Below are 21,607 nucleotides of genomic sequence, written 5' to 3'. Positions count from 1 at the left end.
AACTATATACTGATTTACAATTATAGTTCCACAGTGTCCAAGCTCCAAAAATACTTGGTTTACTTTTCTAATTTGTTTCCATTATGTACTTTTTGTCACATTTTCTTCATCACTACAGTTTGGTTTTAATTTTTACATATTGACTTTTTAAATTTTTTAAGTTATTATATAAAATGTTTTTAGGATCCTCAAACTAAAACTATTAACTAAGACATGTTGAGAAGATCCAGCTCTCATCTCTGTTCCCTTCAACCTACTCATTCATTTTGCCCAAGAGGCAATGGTTTTTAAAAAATCCTTCCATTGTCATATATAGAAAAGTAAGTAGATTAGATAGATGAGAGATAATTATAGCTGGATGTTATAGATAAAGTGATATAGCTATATATTCCTATTCTCTTACTCTATCTTTTAAACAAATCGTTGTGTGATGTACAAACTCTCCTGTACCTGTGCAAATGCCTTTTGGAGATTATTCCATTTCAGGATGGTTATTTTTTCATCCAGCTGCATGGTATTTCATTGTTTGCATGGACATCAGAGTATTCATAATTTCCCCTTTCTTTCCCAGTTTTCCTCTGATTTCTGCTAATTTCCCCTTTCTTTCCCAGTTTTCCTCTGATTTCTGCTAAGATAATATCTATCTGGGATGTTCCTGTAGATGGTAAATTTATGTACAATATGAAAGGTCTCAGAAATGCATCTTTTCCCCTAGAGTTGTGGTTTTGTCCTGATGGTCTGAGACCTATTTATGGGGAAGGATGCATCTCAAGTCAAAGTGTCAGCATGCCACGGATGTTTATCTGAGAGACAGAAAAAGATGGAAGTGTAGATAGAGCTCCCCATCAATATAATGAGAGGGGTTTACTCAGTTTTAGATACTTTCCTATAAAACTCAAGAAGGGGGAATTGTGAGCCTCCCGCATTAGGCATGGAGCCTACGTAAAAAATAAAATGAAATTAAAATTTAAAAACTGAGGCAAAAGACAGTGATTATAAAAATTCTGAGGGCATCATTTCCTTACAAGTTACTTGTATGACATTGCATGGATATTTTTTGTTCCTTTTCCTCATCCCATGGTGCAAAGGGATGTTTGTGTTTGTGTTTGAGAACACAGAGATATAGGATACCACTGTCACATAGGTCATCAAGGGCTTCCTCCTAGCTCCAGAAAACATGCCTAAGTACAGAATGCATAGAGCCCATGATTAAACAGAGAATGAAGCAAGGATACCTTTCAGATGCATATCTGAACAAAATTTAGGAATATAAATAAAAACCATTATTTTTTTGTGATGAATCCTCCCATTCTCCCTCTTTTTTTTTTTTTTTTTTTACTTCTCTTCCTTGAAAACACATGAAGCAGATGATTTTCAATCTACATTTATTTGAGAAAAGCTTATAAAGAAACATGAGCAGAAGGTGAGTTCCCATGCAAGGGAAACATAAGGGCTGCATAGGAAGAGGAAGGAGAGAATGCAGATAAGGTACTGCGGTCAGCACTGGGGGTTCCAGGTCAAGGACAGGGCAGAGGGAGCCATTGGGGAACACAAGCTGTGCAGGGTCACTGAAGCCAGGGCAAACCAGATCCTGAGAAAGCGCTGTATTTGTAGAAGAATAAGAGCCAAGCTGGAAACCTTTGGACTCTGAGAAGAAGCTGGAAAGGAAGGTTTTTTCTTGAGGGTCACCATCTCCACTTCAGCTCAGGAGTCCTGCAGAAGACAGAGCAGAGTATTGTTCCAGACCCACCTCTATAAGCAGCTTCTTCTCCTCTCTCTCAAGGCCTCATGTCAAAGCGCTGCAGTAATTACATATTTTTAGGTCTCCTTGGGCCAGAGCTATTTTACAGCGCAGGCCTTTCACTAAGTGGAGAGAGGTAGCGTCAGTATAAACTGCCAGATCAGAAGTCAGATCCAAAGTCTTTCCCACTGGGATGCTTGGGTGGCTCAGTGGTTGAGCATCTGCCTTCAGCTCAGGGTATGACCCTGGAGTCCCAGGATCGAGTCCCACATTGGGCTCCCTACAAGGAGCCTGCTTCTCCCTCTGCCTGTGTCTCTGTCTCTCTCTCTCTGTGTCTCTCATGAATAAATACATAAAATCTTTTTAAACAACAACAACAACAAAGTCTTGCCCATTATTTCTGTCTTTTCACCTTTACTATCTGCTCCAGGATAACCAAATCTATCTGTAAAGGGGATGAAGGAGCATTACCTGTTGGCTGAAGTCCAGAGTGTCCTGGAAAAGAGAAGGGAAGACATAGACTTAACAGATATGGAGGTAAATCTGGCCCCATAGACAAGATTCCAGCCCCAGACCTGCCTCCTTAGATTTCTCTAACAGCCCAACCCATATTGCATGATGCCAGGGGAGAGTGGAAAGTGAAAGATATGACCCATGAAGTCTCTGTCACACAAATCCAGTTTCATTAGCTTTAGCTTCTCTTCCTGCATTTGGCCCAGGATCTCAACCCAAGATCCTCATGCTTGTTAATCTCCTTCTTAGCTCTACAGAACACATGACCTCTTAGGCTGTGACACAGTAACCATGGACTGCTGACTTCTGGATTTCTAGGGAATCTGAGGTCAAATTGGGAAAGAATGGCTTTATACAGGGCCATCGGTACACAGAGAGCTTTTGATCAAAGCTGTATTTCTCTCCACATAGTCTCTGGGGAGCCTCAGCTACCAACAGGTGCCTTACCCTTCTGATTTCTGAAGTAGATGAACAGCCCCACTGCAAGGAAGAGCAGACCCAGGACAAAGCCCCCGATTCCACTCAGCATCTTGCTCTGTGCAGAATCAGACTGTGCCCCTGAAAGAAGAAGCAGTTTTAGTGCTTTTTACATCAAACTGATGGACACTGGGATTGAGAATGTCACTTTAGTGATTTTTACACCAAACTGATGGACACTCAGTTTGAGAACTTTGAGAATGAGGAAGGAAGGCTGCCTTGGAAGAAGTAGAATAATTAGCAATTTCTGGAAAAGAAATCTAAAATCACATTGAGTAGATACGAAGTCTATGCATTGACCTTTTTAAATATCACAATTCTGACAAATCCACTACTTCAACATCTATGGATGAGGAGCCTGGGACTCCGTGAAGTACAAGTAGCTTGTGCAGGGTGACAGAGCTAATAAAAGGAATCCAAGATTGGATTCCCCTCAAGTCAGAAAGGTCCCTACAATGTAAAGGATTCTCAGATGACAATGAAGAACTCAGAGCAACAGTGCCAGAAGCACAAGCCCAGCCAAAGGCAGTGGACTGGTGCCCAGTGTCAAGATGGAACTCTGACCTGTGAACCATGGAAAATCTGAAAACATGGATAACCTCCTTTCTGCCTGCCACATCTAACTGCCTCCCCAAAGACTGCAGGATCTGTAGAAATAATCACAGGATATCTTAAATTATCAGAGGACATCACTCAGCTACCCCCAGGGACCTGTGCTAAACAGAAGAGAATACGGAGGAAACGAAAATATGGTATAAGGAGAGAGAACCCTGACACTCAGAAATAAGCAAATCCCCTCTTTGGTAGTTGAGGAACTTATGTCAGGAAGCTTCTCACTCCATTCCACGGTGACAGGGCTTGTCAAACTTGGGTGCTCCACTTGGCAGGTGTAGACCTCTCCGCTCTGAGGAACTATCTCCAGCATCACCAGGATCTGGAAGGTCCAGTCTCCATTACGGATTAGGCCTGTGGACACAACCCCAGCTTCCTCTTCCTGGCCATTCCGGAGCCACCTGACTTCAATGTGGCCTGGATAGAAACCATTCACAGAGCAGACCAGGAGGTTGTGATGCTGCAAGGTCTGAGTCTTCGTAGGATACACAGTCACTGTAGGCTCGACTAGAAGAGAAGTGGTAGAGGGACTCAGTGAGGAAGACAGACAAAGCAAGTCTCCCTGGTTGGCTGCCTTGCTGCCTCCAGTCTCTGGTCACAGGCTGCATTTCAAGCAGGCTTCCCTCAAAACTGACCATGTGGCCCAATAAGGGCCAGTGTCATGAGCCTTTTTTTTTTTTTTTTAAGATTTTATTTATTTACTTGAGAGAGAGAGCAAGCAATAGTGAGAGAGAGAGAGAGAGAGCACAAGTAGGGGAGAGAAGGAGAAGCAGACTCTTCACTGAGCCGGAAGCCTGATGCGGGGGCTTGATCCCCGGATCCCAGGATCATAAGGCGAGCCAAGGAAGACACTCAATTGACTGAGCCACTCAGGCGCCCCCAGTATCGTGACTCTTGAATTTAATCCTGACTGCATGAGTCCATTAGATTTAAGTGATGTTGCAGAAATTTGTGGGGTTTGTTTTTCATAGAGTGAAACAGTTTCTTGTTGAATTGAGGTGTTTACAAATTTTGCAAGGCATATAATGTATTTAAGTAAAAGCATGATTTCTAGAGAAGGCTGACTAAATTCACGTCCAGACTCTATTACTTTACTGATTCATCCTGGGAGAATTTTTACATTCTTCTGTGCCCCAGCTTTTTAACCTATCAAGGAGGATAGTAATACTAACTTAGCTCTCAGGGTTACATGATACTAATGCACCCGAGGTATATAAAACAATAACTGGAATTTAGCTTTCAATATATGTTACCTTATTATCCTTTTTAATTGGGGAGAAAATATGATTTGAAGAAGTGTTGTTAAAGTGGGGAACACCCTAAGATAGATGGGGGAAGAGAGTAGGACATCCTGGGAAAGCCACACTCACACCTTAGAACACCATGGAAATGGATCTACCCTGGGAAGCAGGAAAGACAGAGGTGCTTCTCTAGGTCTGGGAGCTGAGTCCCAAGGACAGTATGAGTCCTGAAAGGGAAAGGAGCAAAGGAACTCATTTATTTAAAAAAGTTCTTATAATTGCATTTGCCTGATTACTCCTTCTTCTTTGCAATACGAAAATATCCATTATTATAATTGTCATCATTTCATTAATTTATTAATTATAAACTGACATTTGAATTCAGGGGAGTGTCTGAGACTCATTAAAAGGTATCCTTAGAGCCTAAGATAATCCCTGACACTACAGCCTCCATAAATACAATTTCCGTTTTTGTAAAAGGAGAAATACAAGGAAAACCTTTTACAAACCATAGAATTATAGATCTAAGATTGATGACAAATCATTGCCAACTATTTTGTAGCAAATTTCATTCAATAAAAATGTTTACATTCCTAGCATGAAAAGTAATAAACAGAATCAAAATATAAACCACAAACTAGGGAAAATGTTGAATCAAATATCAGGAAAGCTTTAATAATCTTATGCATGGAGACACAAAATCACTGAGGAAAAAATGAGAACTCTACAGATAATAGACAAGAGATAATGTTTACAGTAGCAACAACAATTAGCCAATAAATATGTGAAATAAATGTTCGAGAACCATATAAATCAAACAAATATAAATTAAAAATAAAAAAGATAAATGTCTGGCAATATGGATAAAAAGGTTCTAACAAAGGGGAATGTGAGGTGAATTGTTATGACTATGTAAAGAAATCACATGCAACTCCTTAAATACTTTCATCATCATAAAAATAGGAACATCGGTATGTTAAGTAAGAAAGTTATAATTAAAAAATCTGATTTGTGGACGCCTGAGTGGCCAGTGGTTGAGCCTCTGCCTCTGCCTCAGGGCTGATCCTGGGGTCCCGGGATGGAGGTGTTCCCCCCACCCACCCACCCCCAGGCTCCCTGCGGAGCTCTGCCTGTGTCTCTACCTCTCTCTCTGTGTGTGTCTCATGAATAAATAAATAAAATATTTTTTAAAACAAACAAAAAACACCAGCTTTCACAATCATTTCATGTAAGAATACATACACTAGGAAATACAAATCAAGTAGCTGAGACCCAGAGGAAGCCTCAGAAAGATCAGAGAGGCCTCCGAGGTTCCCTTACCCCCTCAAAACTTAGTGGACACTTTTTCTCAGTGAAATGGTCCCCCCCCCAGACACAGGCAGACCTACTTCAGGGGGTTCAGGGTTAAGAAGGGTGTGCGCCAAGCACAGAGGTGAGTGGTCTCCTCACTCTCTCCCCAGTCTTTAATCTGCCCTGCCCCCTCCCCTAAACCTGCACCCCAGCCTGGACACCTGCCACTTCCCCTCCCAGGTCTCCAACCACCTGCCTGGTGTTCCCTCCAACTGGAGCTCTGAGCCCCCTCCCCTCTCCCTCAGGACCACCCACCATGCCAGCTGTCCCCTCCTGTCCCCCCCCCCCCCGCACCCACTCTTCCAACCCATCCCCCACATCCTGCCCACAGCCCCCCACACCCATTCTCTGTCCCCCTCACTTCACAGCATACCCCTCCCCTCCCCACAGTCACACAGGGACACGGCTACGCAGTCTCCACGGTCACACAGGCACAGTGACACTCCTGAAACCGGGCTCTCAGAGGGACCCTCCTCACTTGTACCGGCTCGAGACAGTGCCCCTCCGGGACAGCCTCTGTCTGTCTGTGTGTGTGTGTGTCACACACCTCAGCACCAGGCGCCCGCTGCGCTCACCTCGCCGCTGCACCGTGAAGCTCTCGCCCACCCGGTAGTTGTGTCTGCACACCGTGTCCACCTCGGCCCGCCTCCGCTCCAAGAGCTCCTTCTGCCGGTTCCAGTACTCAGCGTCGGGCCGCCCGAGCTCCGTGACCGCCCGGTACTCCCCCACGTCGCTGTCGAAGCGCACGTGCTCCTCCCGGTTATAGATGTCTCTCACCAGATACCGCACCCGCTCCGTCCCGTTGGTGAAATGGCACTCGAACTTTAACATCTCCAAGAAATGTGCTGTGGGGACGGGGGGATCCGGTCACCCGAGGCTCCTGGAAGACACCGACGGCGGCACCCCGCGGCGGTTCCACCCGCACCCCAACCACCAGCACCCACGGTTCGTGTTTCCTCCGCTGGCGGGGGAGGGGAGGCGGCCCGGGGGGACGAGACCCCGCTCAGGGGGCCTTTGGCGGCCACTCGGCTCCCGGCTCGGGTGACCCGACGCCCGCCAGCGCGAGCAGCCGCGGCCTTCACCCCTCCCCGCCGCCTCCCGGACGCCTCCCCGGGACAGACAGCCCCTGGCTCCTCGCCCTCGCCCCTGGCTCCTCGCTCCTCGCCCTCGCCCCTGGCTCCTCGCCCTCGCCCCTGGCTCCTCGCCCTCGCCCCTGGCTCCTCGCTCCTCGCCCCTCGCCTCCCGCAGCCCTTTACCTGTCCTCAAACACGTCCCTGCTGCTTCCCCCTGGTTTGGGCTGAGCCGCCCCTGTGAATCCAGAGAAGGGAAGACACACGTCCCCTCCGCTCGGGGAGCTCAAAATGGAGGGAAAGTGACGGACCAAACCCAAAGTGGCAAGACTTTGTACAGAGGTGAGGAATGTTAGAGGGATGAAGTTCTAGAACTGAGAATAGTTGGGTGGTCTGAATTACCTGAGTGCCAGAGAAGTAGTTCAAGGGTGACGTGAGATGTGACATGAAGGATGAAGTAGATGCGCCGAGAGAGAGAGAGAGAGAGAGAGAGAGAGAGAGAGAGAGAAGAGTTTGGGGACAAAGGGAGGCACCATTCAGGTCAAGGTAAATGTGACTGTGCAAGAGCCTGAAAGAACTGATGAATTTCCTCAAGCACCCAGAGGAAACAGTTGATGGAAACACAGTGAGAGGAAGGAGAGGGCAGTTTCGACTGGAGTCATCAAATGGAGCCCACAAGAAAAGCCCGTGGGTGGTGACAGCTTTTGACTTTTATACTAAATTCAATGGGATATGACTGAAGTTTTAACGAGATTAAAACCATGATCGCAATACAGTTCTCAATCCTTTACCTACGTTTCCAAATTCAGAAATCTCAGAAAACCAGATCTTTCTAAGAATTTTGATGCAGAACCCGTTGGTAAATCTAATCTGATGAGGTAAGTGTCGGTCAGAGCTCTTACTGGTCAGTCACGTGTGCTTCTGTAGTTTCAATATATGTAAACACACACACATCATAATTCATGTATATATATATATGCAAACATGTATGTATATATTTTGATATTTATGTTTTACGTTTAATTAAATTAAGACAAGTGTTTTATTCAAGTATAATTAACATGAAAATTTTTAAAATATGAAAAAAATAACTGTTTAAAAGGGAGACAAATAAAAGAGAGCATCTGACATTATTAATAGAGTAGATTGTAGAATTAGTACAAAAGTTTGACATATTTTACTAAAAAAATATTTGTGGCAGTCACAATTTATGACAGAGATGGGGCTGATCAAGAAATCATGAAATACTGAAAAACGTTGCATAAGGCAAAAAATAAAAAACAAAAATCTTGGCTTGCATTGATTGAATCGGCTCAACAAGAAATTGGTGAATTTACACAATTTTATACTTTATTACTTCTGTATTTAAACAAACTAAAATAAACCACAAAGGCCTGAATTGGAAGGTGAATGTGTGTATAAAGTGTGAGTCAAGAATTTTTAGAAGCCCCACAGTATATAAATCAGTGTTTTTGATCTCAGCATTAACATTTAGAGTTAACATTTTAGAGTTTTTGTCTGATTCTTTGTTTGAAATCATACCCTGTATATTTTCCAACCACAATGGTACACAACCAAAGAAAATAAAACAAAACTGGAAAATCTATAATGTTAATATTAAATATTTATTTGTAAATATTAAACAACACATTACTATACTAGCAATGGGCCAAAAAAAATCAAATGGCAAATCAAAATATGTCTTAAAGCAAAAGAAAAAGAAAACATAAGTGAAATTTATGCTATAAATGCTTGTATTAAGAAAGAAATCTCAGCTTTCTTCTCCAGCCACACAAGATGCTGAAAGGAAAGGAGGCTAAGGGGAAGAAGGTGGCCCGAGCCTCTGATGTTGTGAAGAAGTAGGAGGCCAACAAGGTGGTCAATATCCTGTTTGAGAAAAGGCCCAAGAATTTTGGCATCTGACAGGACATCCAACCCAAAAGGCACCTTACCCTCTTTGTCAAATGCCCCTGCTACATTTGGTGGCAGTGGCAAAGGGCTATTCTCTATAAACGTCTAAAAGTGCCTCTCACGATTAACTAGTTCACCCAAGCCTTGGAAGGCCAAACAGCTACTCACCTGCTTAAACTGGCCCGTGGATACAGACCGGAGGCAAAGCAAGAGAAGAAGCAGAGATTGCTGGCCCGGGCTGAGAAGAAAGTTGCCAGCAAACGGATATCCCCACTAAGAGGCTCCCTGTCCCTCAAGCTAGGGTTAATACTGTCACCACCTTGGTGGAAAACAAGAAGACTAGCTGGTAGTGACTGCACATGATGTGGATTCCATTGAGCTGGTTGTCTTCCTGCCTGCCCTGTATCATAAGATAGGGGTTTTCTACTGCATCATCAAGGGGAAGGCCAGACTGGGGCATCTGGTCCACGAGAAGACCTGCCCCACTGTCACCTTTATACAGGTTAACTCAGAAGACAAAGAAGCTCTGGTTAAGCTGGTGGAAGCAATTAGGACCAGTTACAATGACAGACATGATGAGACCCACTGTCCCTGGGGAGGCAACATCCTGGGTTCAAAGTCAGTGGCTGGCATTGCCAAGCTGGAAAAGGCAAAGGCTAAAGAACTGACCACCAAACTGGACTATGGGTGTAGTGTTGAATTTTCTGTACATAAAAGCAATAAAAAGTACTCTTTCAGCCAGTGTCAAGGAAAAAAAAGTTCAAACAAACAACATCACACCACAAGGAACTAGAAAAAGAAGAAACATGGGGGAAATTTAGGAGAGGAAGGAAGTAACAAAGAAAAATCAGAGATAAATAAGAGACCAGAGGGGATCCCTGGGTGGTGCAGCGGTTTGGCGCCTGCCTTTGGCCCAGGGCGCGATCCTGGAGACCCGGGATCAAATCCCACATCAGGCTCCCGGTGCATGGAGCCTGCTTCTCCCTCTGCCTATGTCTCTGCCTCTCTCTCTCTCTCTGTGACTATCATAAATAAATAATAAAAAAAAAATTAAAAAAAGAAAGGCTAAGCTTTGTAAAAAAATAAATAAATAAATAAGAGACCAGAATAACATTGAAAGTAATGACTAGTTTTCCCAAAAAATAAAGTTTCCAATGCTTTATCTACATTAACTAAGAAAAAAAAAAGAGAGAAGCCTCAAAACCTGAAATGAAAAATGGAAGAGAAAATAATACAATAGATAATCACAGCAGTTGACAGTTTGGACAAGATAATGTTGGGAAGCCTGTTCTGTACATTGTAGGATGTCTATCAGCATCACTAGCCTCTACCCACTCAATGTCAGATGAAACCTCAGCTTAAAAAACCAAACAGGGGCTCCAGACATTGCTATATTCTCTGGGGAGGGGGTAGCAAAACAATTCCTGCATAAGAACCACTGTTATATTAACTGAAATATATGCGGTGAAAAAACTGATGCTAATTATGGAACAGCTGAGTATTACATTGAAAAATTTGCCAATATCATATCTGATAAAAAGCTTATCCCAAGGGAATGTATTTTGCTATAAAATAGCTCAGTGCTGGGATCAGATTCCTAAAAACCATTCATAAGGCCTAATAAGAGAGTATCAAAAAGCTGCTAAGAAGTCTAACATAAAGATGATTGTTCTTGGCTGTGCTCATGCATCAGGCTCACCCAGAACAAAGTGAATGGTGATTGAAAACTAAAATCCAGGCACTCCTAAAAGCTGTAACTATTTTACCTGTGCATTATTTTCAAACAAGGCAATACAGATAATCAGATACAGATTTTCTAACTGGCTCAATCACTACTTTGCATCAGTGACTTACATTCCTGATGGCCACGCTGGACTGTGAGAAACCTGGAATGTCATTATTTCTGGATAATTGTGCCACATATGGCTCCTCTGAACTTCTTGTAAAAACTAAAGCTTTTGGCCCTGAATTTCCCCCAGTATGATGTCTGTGTTGAAATATTGTGACCAAGGCATTTTTATCTCTTCAAGAGCAGGTATAAACAATTTTCAAATTCCATTCTTTTTTTTTTTAAACTCCATCTTTTTTTTTTTAATTTTTATTTATTTATGATAGTCACACAGAGAGAAAGAGAGAGGCAGAGACACAGGCAGAGGGAGAAGCAGGCTCCATGCACCGGGAGCCCAACGTGGGATTTGATCCTGGGTCTCCAGGATTGCGCCCTGGGCCAAAGGCAGGCGCTAAACCGCTGCGCCACCCAGGGATCCCCCATTCTTATTGCAGTTTACAGAGAAGCCTACAAATCCATGGCTTTCTGAGAGCAATCAGTTACTAGTGCCTATTATGTATATGTGCTGCCGAAGCGAGCACGCTAGTGCTTATTATGAAGCTAAGAATTAATTAAACAACTTTAACAAATGTTTGGCACAGCCTTTAGGTTACGTTCATTTGTGCATGAACTAGCAGATGAAGATTTTGAAAACTGTCATGTCATTAATGAAAAAAAATCACATCAAAACTTCAATATAAGCTAGAGTTAATGAGATAAAAATCTAAATAACATCAAAAAACACTGAGCACTGACAATGAGGCCATGTTGGGCATTCCCTGAGTGCTGGAAACTTGGTAGTGGTGACAAACAGCACTCCCCAGCTTCCTCCCTACAATCCAGCCTCTCTAGTCTTCCTTTTCTTTTTTTCTTCAAGTTTGTTTATTTATTTATTTATTTATTTATTTATTTATTTATTTATTTATTTAAGAGAGAGAAAGTGCATGCATGAGCAGGGGGACAGGCAGAGGCAGAGGGAGAAAGAAGAAAGAGAATATAGAGCAGAATGCCCTGAGCATGGAGCCCAGTGTCTGACAAGAGGCTCAATCTCATGACCTGAGCCGAAATCCAGTCAGATGCTTAATGGACTGAGTCACCCAGGTGCCCCTCTAGCCTTCCTCTGTCTTTTAAACTCAGCAAACATCTTCCCACACTTTGGCCTCTGTCCTGTTCTCTCTTCCCTCAAATTCTTCACATGGTGGACTTTTCTTCATCAGTCATGTCTCAACTAAATGTCACTTTCTCAGGGGGAGCTCCCTAGCCACTTGCAATGTAGTCAGGTGAATCCAGTTCTCTCTATTTCACAAACCTGGTGTGTTTTTCTCAGAGCACTGATTGCTCTCTGAAATTTTTTCTTCTTTAAATGTTTTTTGGGCTTTCTACTCTGTCAGTACACTACCACTTATGATGGTAGTGATTTTATCTTATTCAAATAGAGTTCACTGAGCCTAGAACAGAACCCATTACAAAATAGGTGCTCAGAAAAATATCTGTGATTTAAACAAATAAACTCAGTGTTCTGAGAATCAGTCACTGTAAGGATCCTGGGAAGTAAAAAGAGGCTTTAAGCTTCAACACTCCTTTATTTTTATGATATATTATTTCCCTTCTACTTCCTGGGTGAAAATCAAACAAACTTCCTCTTTCTCCTACTGTTCTAAAAAATATCACGGATAAAGAAAAGTTGGCTTTAAGAAAAAGAAAAGAAAATTTCAGGCAGCCTGGGTGGCTCAGCAGTTTAGCATTGCCTTCAGCCCAGGGTGTGATCCTGGAGACCCAGGATCAAGTCCCACATCAGGCTCCCTGCATGGAGCCTGTTTCTCCCTCTGCCTGTGTCTCTGCCTCTCTTTCTCTCTCTCTCTCTGTCTCTGTGTGTGTGTGTGTCTCTCATGAATAAATAAATAAAATCTTTAAAAAAAATACACAACATTTTTTTAAAAAAGGAAAATTTCATTAGGTTTCAGCTCATTCTGTTTGTGATAATGCTGAAGGTCTGTGCGAACACTGGGCATTCTCAGTAATGGTGATGACAGAGTTAGGAAAGAATAGTGACAAACTGGAAGTGGAAGCAACCAAATACGGCTATTTAAGGAAAAAGAAAACATGATGAATGAATCTATGCAATTTGAGACCAAGACCTCAGTAAGGTAGTAAGTTCAGTTTTTGCTCTTGGCTTTCAGTCCTATAAAATGTAAATAACCTTCACCCTTTCTGTACCTTGCTCAGGGTTTGCAGTTCGAATACATGAAATTCCTGATATTTGACTAATTTTGGCTTTCAAAAACATAATTTCATATAATTTCTCCAATACTAGTTGAACCCCTTCCTGTGGGCTCAGGGCAAAATGGGAATATGCAGGAGAAAGTGACTCTATAGAAAGGTTCGAAATAGATTCATAATGAAAATTAACCTGTGCCAAGTTCTTGGAAGAGATATTAAGTTCTTTAAGACACCAAAGAACACCCAATATGTGCTTCTTATTTACTGTATTATTTCAAGTACTAAAGATCACTGCTGTAGCTCCAGGGTGAGATATAGAGATAAAAATTAACCCCAACTTTTTTCAGAGAACCTCCAGTATAGGATAAAGGCCTTATAAACTTTGGGGCTCAGGAGAAAGGAAAGGAGATCATGGGAGAAACCTCTTGATACATCCTCACATATTAGAAAGAGACACCAACATAACTGATCCAATGAAGACATAAAACAGGGTCTTCTCAGAGAGAACTTTCTAATTCTTTTTCATTCTCCATAAAATTTTCAGAGAAGCTTTCCTATTTTCTAGCATAACTCAACATAATAAAGGGAACTACTTGATGGGAATTAATTTGGAGTCATTATTTCTAAGTCTTCTCAAGACCCTGATGGAATGAGATGCAAGCCTGAAAAGCTTTATTGGAGGAGAGTTGAGAAGAAATGGCCTATATATATGAAAGACCCCTTAAGCAACTCTTGTAGAGGGCAAGCCGGTGAACTCCTTTTGTTCTCAATAGAATTGGGGGTCTATATATAATAAAAATTGGTGGTTATTGAAGAAAATATCACAATTTTCTAAGGGACATAGCCTGGACACAGTGGCAAAACTAATTTCTTTCTTCCCTCCAACCCACAATATCTTACCACCCAAAGTGTGCACTTACGTGGGGTGTCCCTGGCCCAAGCCAAGGGAGAGTTCAGCACCATCAGTATCAGCATCAGAGCTGTCATCCAGGAGCCTCCAAGAAAACACAGACACACCATGCTGGAAAACAGAAAGGACAGGGTGCAGGGGAGCAGTCAGGTGTCACTCAGTGAAGACTGGGACCCTACTTTGGCCACATCCTAAATAACACTAACCAAAGAATTCATTTCATTGTCCCTGGATTGGATAATCTTGGTGATAAGAACCAATCAGCAACAGCAATATATTGCATCATCAGTTGCTGGTCAGAGATTCAGTATGAAGAGCCTCTTCTGAAACTTTGATTTTGTTCATTGAAAGGATTGTTTTAACTTAATACTTTAAAGATTTGATCCAGGTGTATATGAAACATTTTATTGGACCCCTATTGTGAGCCAGTTCTGTGCTGGGCAGTGATGTGCACGAAAGTTCGAGCCTTCTAAGAGTATTCATGTCTCTCTTGAAGACAGAATTGTTTTGATCCATGTAATATGTTTTTAGGAGCTGAGGACATGGAGAGTGATTGCAAGTCAAGAACCCTTTGCTCTGGACCTTGCTGCACCATCACTTAGTGTTGTAGATTTGAGGAAAATATTTAACCTTAACCTTGAAATGAAGGCACTGCAATCTTTCTGGTACTTCGATATGGAAAGTGATGTGATTCTCTGGACAGCCCAAGGAGCAGCATCTCCTGGTAACTGATGATATAAAAGAATTATGGCTATTGATTGGAGAGTACAGTATTACCTCCTTATATGTAGGGAAGTCTCTGGTAAAGCTAAAGGAATTGAAATTCAGTCATTAACTTAACCTGAGTTAAAAGGTCCTTCAAGTTTATTTCCTGATACAATTGATGGGGGAACAGAGGACTGGCTGAGGACAAAGAGGAGCGCAGGGCAGCACATTGACAAGCCCTTGAAACAGGCAGAGAGACATTCCTCTACGAACTCAACTGCCTCGATGTTCATACTTTGCTAAGGAGAAAAGGGAATCTTAGCCAGACCCCCAGGATCCTGTAAGTCTACTTTAACATAAAATTCCTTTAGAGAGTTCCTTTATCTCTAAACCCCAAAGATACATGTTGGCAATCATCCCCCAAGCACATGGCCCACCCATACACATCTGAAGGGTCTCATGACTCAGGTTTTATTAGACGGTAATAAGTGACCTTTTCCCAACAATAACTAGCCCCCAGCAAGGTCCAAGCAAGGTCCTGGAAACCTTGCTTCCAAAATCCCTTAGACACTTACCCTATCCCTAACCACCTCCCAACTCCCAGGTATATAATAAGCCACCTTCACGGGCCAGGACAGCAGCTCTTCCTGCCCACGGGTCCTGTCCCCCTGCTTTAATAAAACCACAATTTTGCACCAAAGACGTCTCAAGAATTCTTTCTTGGTCATTGGTTCCAGACCTCACCTATATTCCAAAAATTCATTACTATCATTGAGTTTGGAGGCATCTCCAGAATATGCATAAGGAAAGGGCTTAGAACATGATCTATGTGGAATAGAGGGTCTTAAAAGTTCCTTCATATAGCACTTAACCTAACAAAGTGATAAGGCCAACTGCCCAAATCTACACTTACAGGGAACTAAGAGATTGATAAAGGACTCAAAGTCAGCTTCTAGCGAAACAGCTCTGCTTTCGGATAATTAATATATATGTGGCAGATATGTTCAATCCATACTCCTGGATCCCATTCTGTTTTCCTCATTTTACTGGATATATGTTTTTAGTGTGCATCTTCTCTTGCTTTGTTTTAAGGAGACATATAAGAAGCTGGTGCTAATGAATACATTATAGAATGTTCAGGAAATAGAACACAATGGAAATATTATGAATTATATCCTTTGATATAACCATATAATTTTAAACATATATTTCCACTTTTAGAAAATTATTATACGTTATATTAATATAAATGTAATATCTCAGATTCAGAATGGACTTTTTAAAAGATTTTATTTATTTATTTATTTATTTATTTATTTATAAGAACACAAGCAGAGGAGGAAAGGGCAGAGGAAGAGGAAGAAACAAGTCCCTGCTGAACAGAGAATCCAATGCAGGGCTAGATCTCAGAACCCTGAGGTCATGACCTGAACCAATGTTTAGCCAACTGAGTCACCCAGGTGCCCCCAGAATGGACTTTAAAAGACAACTATCTATCTAAACTTCTGCATTAATTCACATTCTACCACAGTCTGATAAAAAGTCCTTTATGGACTAGTGACAAACTATGGATACCATGTTGCAATAACATGACTAATATTTACTAAGCAAATTTTGAGCATTTTGCTTTGCACCCAGATTATAAAAGGGCTATTTATACATCATATTTATATTTAATTCTCACATCACCTCAGTGATTTGAGTACCCTTTGCATCCTTATGGATGGAAAGAATAAAATGATAAATGACATTAAAAAGCTTTGGCAAGGGCAGCCCGGATGGCTCAGCGGTTTAGTACGACGTTCAGCCCAGGATGTGATCCTGGAGACCCGGGATCAAGTCCCATGTCAGACTCCCTGCATGAAGCCTGCTCCTCCCTCTGCCTGTGTCTCTGCCTCTCTCTCTGTCTGTGTCTCTCATGAATAATTAAATAAAAAAATCTTTAAAAAATAAAAAAGCTTTGGCAAGGACACAAGGCAAGTAAATGGTGTATTCCAGATTGAGCCAAGTTATATGTGAGTCTAAATCCCACACGTCCAACCATTACACCTTACCACCTCACATTTAATTTATGATGAGAATAGTGACCATTATGTTAAAACTATTATTGTCACTTTAATTCATGGTTATGGATGTCTATGTGACTACTCCTTTTAATGAATACAGAACTTTATATAAATTGAGGCAATTCCTCTGTGGTAATTGTAGTTCCTCCCAAAGATTCCTCTCATCACTATCATAAACATCTTGTGAAAATGACAAACCATGCGTTTATCTTATGCAATGACTCCCAAAGCTCCTGCAAATGTCCTTCTTATTAAAAATAACAGTGGCTCCAAATTACTAAATAAAATCTATTGTTCTCAATCATAATTTCAAATTTCTCAGCATGATTTATTACAAATTTAAATAAGTCAAGAATAGATATAAATTTTATCTCATATAGTTTGGAAAAATGTATTTCTGCTAATGAGGAAACTTCAAAGTATCTTGTACAAGTGGGATAAAAGTCATTGTTGTCCCTGGATTTCAGAAGAAAGTATGTTCCTAGACCCCAGTTTTAATTCAGTTCTATTGTAAGTTGTACAGTTGCAACCAGGAGAATGCCATATTTAATTTTAGAAATTAAAATAATAATTTACTCCAAATTAACTAGCTGTACCAGTGACAATCTGGGAGAGTCAAGCTTAAATTCACCATAAATTATAGGATAAAAGGAATGGCAAAGAAAAGTAATTGTGTGTCAAGAACATACATATTGAATATATTGAAATATCAAAGAGAATACTATCAAAACTTGCCCATATAAGTTTGACAATTTACAAATCATACAAATTTATTTTTGAAAAAAGTAGGCCAGCAACTATGACCTAAATTCTGTAGTTGCATACATTTATGAGTAACAAAATGTGTTGCTTTAAATATTATATATTTCATACTTTTCTTCAACATTATTTCAGTATAAGGAAAATTCAGGTAAAAGAATATAACAACTTTTACCAAACCACCAATCCTACAGGTGTCTAAGCTGAACTTCTTCCCGTGAAGCAAAAGGAGCAGTTCTCAACTTCTGCTGTGTATAAGGAGTGTCAAGTAAGACTTTATTTCCTGAAGAAGAGATGGTTAAATCGGTTTCTAGAAGAGTGGTTATCAATACACAAGTTCTACAGTTTCTGTTCTTGATACATGAAGTGATAGGTTTGTTTTCATTGATAATAAATCAAAACACTTTTGGGAACTAACAAAAGACATCAGAAGCACAAGCTTTTGTTGAACACAGGCAGGTGGAAATTTGCAGCATCACAAAATGTCTTGAGTCCTACCAGTTATCACAGAATGGGACTCATTTGTGGTAAGCCTGAAAAGTTGCAATATATCTGGGAAATCAGCAATCCACAGAATGTTAGCACAGAATGTCCATCATTTATCCAAGTAGTCTCAAAATATTCTCTGCAGTTCTCAGACAGCTATGACCATGAATATGGAACTGAGAAGTGAGAAGCAGGTCAGAAGTCCCTTTATCTAAGAAAAAATAGTAACAATAAGAAGTGGATAAATGCGGCCAATTTCTTCTACCATGGAAGACATGTATCTTTGACAGAAGACTGTCCCATTTACAGGTCATATTAGCACTTAGCAGACTTGATAGGACCCTCTCCAGTGAGATCTCATCAATGATGTCTTCTATTGGGGAACTTTGGATGAAGCCAGTCTTTATACTGTGGCATTACCTAAGTCAATAGACAGGGCTTCTCCAACTTCTGAATGTCATTTTTTGACTCAATTTTTCTGTGTTTTATAATAGTTAACATGCACTCTTTTTTAGAACCAGAATGTTTGCTATTGACTAGTCACAGAAAGAACAACTAGAATTCTCATAGACCTGTCATTAATATCATATGTAGGAAGAATTTTAGTTTACTTTCTTTTTGTTCTAGGCCATGTTTTAATTGTACTCATAGGCCTGTCATTAATATCATATGTAGGAAGAATTTTAGTTTACTTTCTTTTTGTTCTAGGCCATGTTTTAATTGTACTCATAGACCTGTCATTAATATCATATGTAGGAAGAATTTTAGTTTACTTTCTTTTTGTTCTAGGCCATGTTTTAATTGTACTCATAGGCCTGTCATTAATATCATATGTAGGAAGAATTTTAGTTTACTTTCTTTTTGTTCTAGGCCATGTTTTAATTGTACTATGGCAAAATACTTATCTCTTATCTGGTGCAAATACTGGCCATATTATTTTTCAAAATTCTGCTTTGTTGTTTCATTAGTCAACTGCCCATTGATTCTTGTTGTGTGCCTGGAATGTTGTCTGTTTTGTTCAAAACTAATAAAATCTTTTAGCTATTTGACTAATAGTTCAGCAGCCTATCTCCTTATAAACAAGCAAGTTTCCACCCTGAGAAAGTAAATTTATTAGTAATTATAATTTCTTCCTACATGGTATGCCTGTAAAAAAAAAACCCCAACTCTTTCAATACTGGAGAGCAATTTTGAGAACATTAAAACATAAGACTCTCACTAATTATCGCTGGCATCTATATTTTGGTCATATGTTCATTCCATAGTTTATACAAGCAAGAAAAGGAGCATAACTTGGTGCTATTACACTTCCACCTAAAGATGCTAAAGCTGATTTGGGTGCAATGACAACCTCTCAGTTTTTAGAGTTCAGAATTTAGTACCTGACCTTAAAGAAAAAGTTTTCAGATGAATTATGTCAGTTGTTAAAATAGGATCCAAGGGGAATTTAATTTAAAAAATATATATATTAACCAAGGAATTTAATTTTAAAAAATATATTAATATATATATTAATTCAAATTTAATTTAATTTAATTTAAAATATATATATATATTAACCAAGGAAAAATGTTTCCTAATAACCACAACAGAAGATAACATAAAGACACTTAGAAAGTTTAAGCTTCTTCAGAAGTGAGGATCCTTATTGCTTTTACAATTTTTAAGCTATGAAAACCACAAAAGGATTAATAAGGATCAATCCTATAGGCAATCGATTCTGACATGCAGCAAAATACATAGCTGTTGGTTTATTTTCCATATAGAACAGCAGTTAAACACAAAATTATTTTAACTGTCAACATATCCTTTAGTGCTATTGCTGGTTTAATTGCAATATCATTAATATTAACCATGGTCTTTTTAATCTGAAGTTTTATAGCCATGTGACTTCAAACTATCAGAAACAAGCTCCTTGTGGACAATTCCCTGGAGTGTTTACATAGATAGGTTTCTTTCTTTCTTTTTTTTTTTTTTAAGATTCTATTTATTTATTCATGAGACCCAGAATGAGAGAGAGAGAATGAGAGAGAGAGAGAGAGAGAGAGGCAGAGACACACAGGCAGAGGGAGAAGGAGGCTCCATGCAGGGAGCCCCACGTGGGACTTGACCCAGGGTCTCCAGGATCAGGCCCTGGACTGAAGGCGGCGCTAAACTGCTGAGCCACCCGGGCTGCCCCATAGATAGGTTTCTAAAGGTGAATCTGGTTTCTCTATTAGTTAAAAACAGAATCACTACCATGATAAAGATTTAAGTAAGTGAGTTGTAAAATTCTAGATGTGTTTAAGAAAGTTCAAGTAGGCCATTAAATGTTGGCAGAAATTTGTGGCATGCTGTGATCTTTGGCACACCTCTGACAGATCACACTTAAAATGTCACCTATGAAGTCTAAATATAAAACTTCTTGGGAAAGTGAAGAGATATAATCAAACTCTCCATAGCTTTTCCTAAACAAGAAGTGCTGAGAGTTGTGACCATGATTTTAATTTCATTCAATCAACTATAAAAATCGGGAAAATTGGCAAAATTTAGGCTGATTTCATAAGGGCACAAATTGATAGTCCTCTCTGTATTGGGCCTCCAGATTTGAAGTTTACAGCCAGGGAGAAACTCAGAACCCTTCCAGAATGCAATCCAATATAGATTCCAAAGAGTTCAGTGAAAATATTCTTAAAATGATAAACTTCAAATATCTTAGTGACCCTGTAACCTTTGGGCAGAGATACATTGAGTTCCATAGAAGGCAGATTGCTGCACAGATTGCTGTGCTAGTGGTATCTGCAGACAACAGAGTAAACTTCAGCTTTTCAAACACCCTGATCAGAAAGATGAAAAATATCCTTGGTAAGTATGACAATATCCTTAACTGTGTCTGATTATTACCCCCAGACCCACCAAAAAATGATCTCTAAAATTGACAGCAGGGTACTAATGAAAGTTTCTCTAGATTAAGAAGCCTCATGCAAAAGGAATAAAAATTCCTCAAAAGAAGCGTCTCTGGATCCCAGCTGCTATGGAAAGTCTGAGGTTGAGAGTTGTCTTTTATTATCATCTCCAATTCATTTCCCCATCTCAAACATGGGGAGCATTGCAGATCATATATTTTGATAATGTTTATATTATAATAATGCTCAAAAGCAACAGGGTCACAGTGTCCTGATTTTCAAAATAGCACATGTGGCAAACATGAAAGAAACAGCTATTAACTTGCAAGGCAATTTTGTTTCCACTACTCTTCACAGCATCACCCCCCAAAACAGGTGCCATCAGTCAGCTCAGTGGCTTAAAAAGCCTATACATAGATATCCTATAGCCACATGAAATCACCATTTGTTAGAGGGTGCCAATTCCACCGTGGTAATCATGGTAGCCATCAGCTGATAATAAGTCAATAATCCCTCTAGTAAAAGCTGAATGAACCTGTGCCACAGCCAGCCAGCCAGACTAGCACCAGGTCCTGAAGATGTTGAAGAATGCTTCATGAGCACTGATGATGATGCTTACCTCTTCTGAAAATAGCTTCCAGAACCAATGAAACACTGATTTTTATGTTTAAGAAACTCAAAATCTACCAAGCAATATAAATAAAAAAGAAAACATATTAGACATACTCTAGTAAAACCATAGGATACCTAACACAAAGAAATTTTAAAGCATCAGAAGTGGGAGGAATGCAGTTTATCTTCAAAAAGAAGAAATTAGACTAATTGCTGACTTT

At 40.3% G+C, this 21,607-nt stretch overlaps 1 protein-coding gene, 1 long non-coding RNA gene and 1 pseudogene across 2 annotated transcripts; 2 read left to right on the top strand and 1 right to left on the bottom strand.

The window, feature by feature from the left end:
- Window positions 1-1,368: 1,368 nt before the first annotated feature.
- Window positions 1,369-14,084, bottom strand: LOC140637252 (DLA class II histocompatibility antigen, DR-1 beta chain). Its single transcript, XM_072833548.1, has 6 exons — window positions 13,884-14,084; window positions 6,510-6,779; window positions 3,569-3,850; window positions 2,702-2,812; window positions 2,213-2,236; window positions 1,369-1,713 (listed from the first exon to the last, which is right to left on the bottom strand). The coding sequence occupies exons 1-6, from the start codon at window positions 13,981-13,983 to the stop codon at window positions 1,700-1,702; spliced, it is 801 nt and encodes a 266-aa protein (XP_072689649.1). The 5' UTR covers window positions 13,984-14,084; the 3' UTR covers window positions 1,369-1,699.
- LOC140637253 (uncharacterized) lies at window positions 7,111-18,591 on the top strand. Its single transcript, XR_012034483.1, has 3 exons — window positions 7,111-7,882; window positions 14,405-14,597; window positions 17,598-18,591. It is a non-coding gene; the product is annotated as an uncharacterized lncRNA (long non-coding RNA).
- LOC140637251 (large ribosomal subunit protein eL8 pseudogene) lies at window positions 7,873-10,157 on the top strand (annotated as a pseudogene).
- Window positions 18,592-21,607: the final 3,016 nt, after the last annotated feature.

The sequence above is a fragment of the Canis lupus genome, chromosome 7 (assembly GCF_048164855.1).
Source record: "Canis lupus baileyi chromosome 7, mCanLup2.hap1, whole genome shotgun sequence".
Taxonomy (NCBI): Eukaryota; Metazoa; Chordata; class Mammalia; order Carnivora; family Canidae; genus Canis; species Canis lupus.
Note: the sequence above shows the minus strand (reverse complement) of the source record. Positions and strands in the feature narration are given on the sequence as shown.

Bases quoted from the DNA above. Each gene is read 5' to 3' on its own strand.
- LOC140637252 (XM_072833548.1), bottom strand. From the start codon at position 13,983: ATGGTGTGTCTGTGTTTTCTTGGAGGCTCCTGGATGACAGCTCTGATG. The intron at 2,813-3,568 runs GTGAGAAGCTTC...TTCTTCTTTCAG, and splicing joins CCCTGTCACCGTGGAATGGA to GGGCACAGTCTGATTCTGCA. The intron at 2,237-2,701 runs GTAAGGCACCTG...TCTCTTTTCCAG, and splicing joins CTACTTCAGAAATCAGAAGG to GACACTCTGGACTTCAGCCA.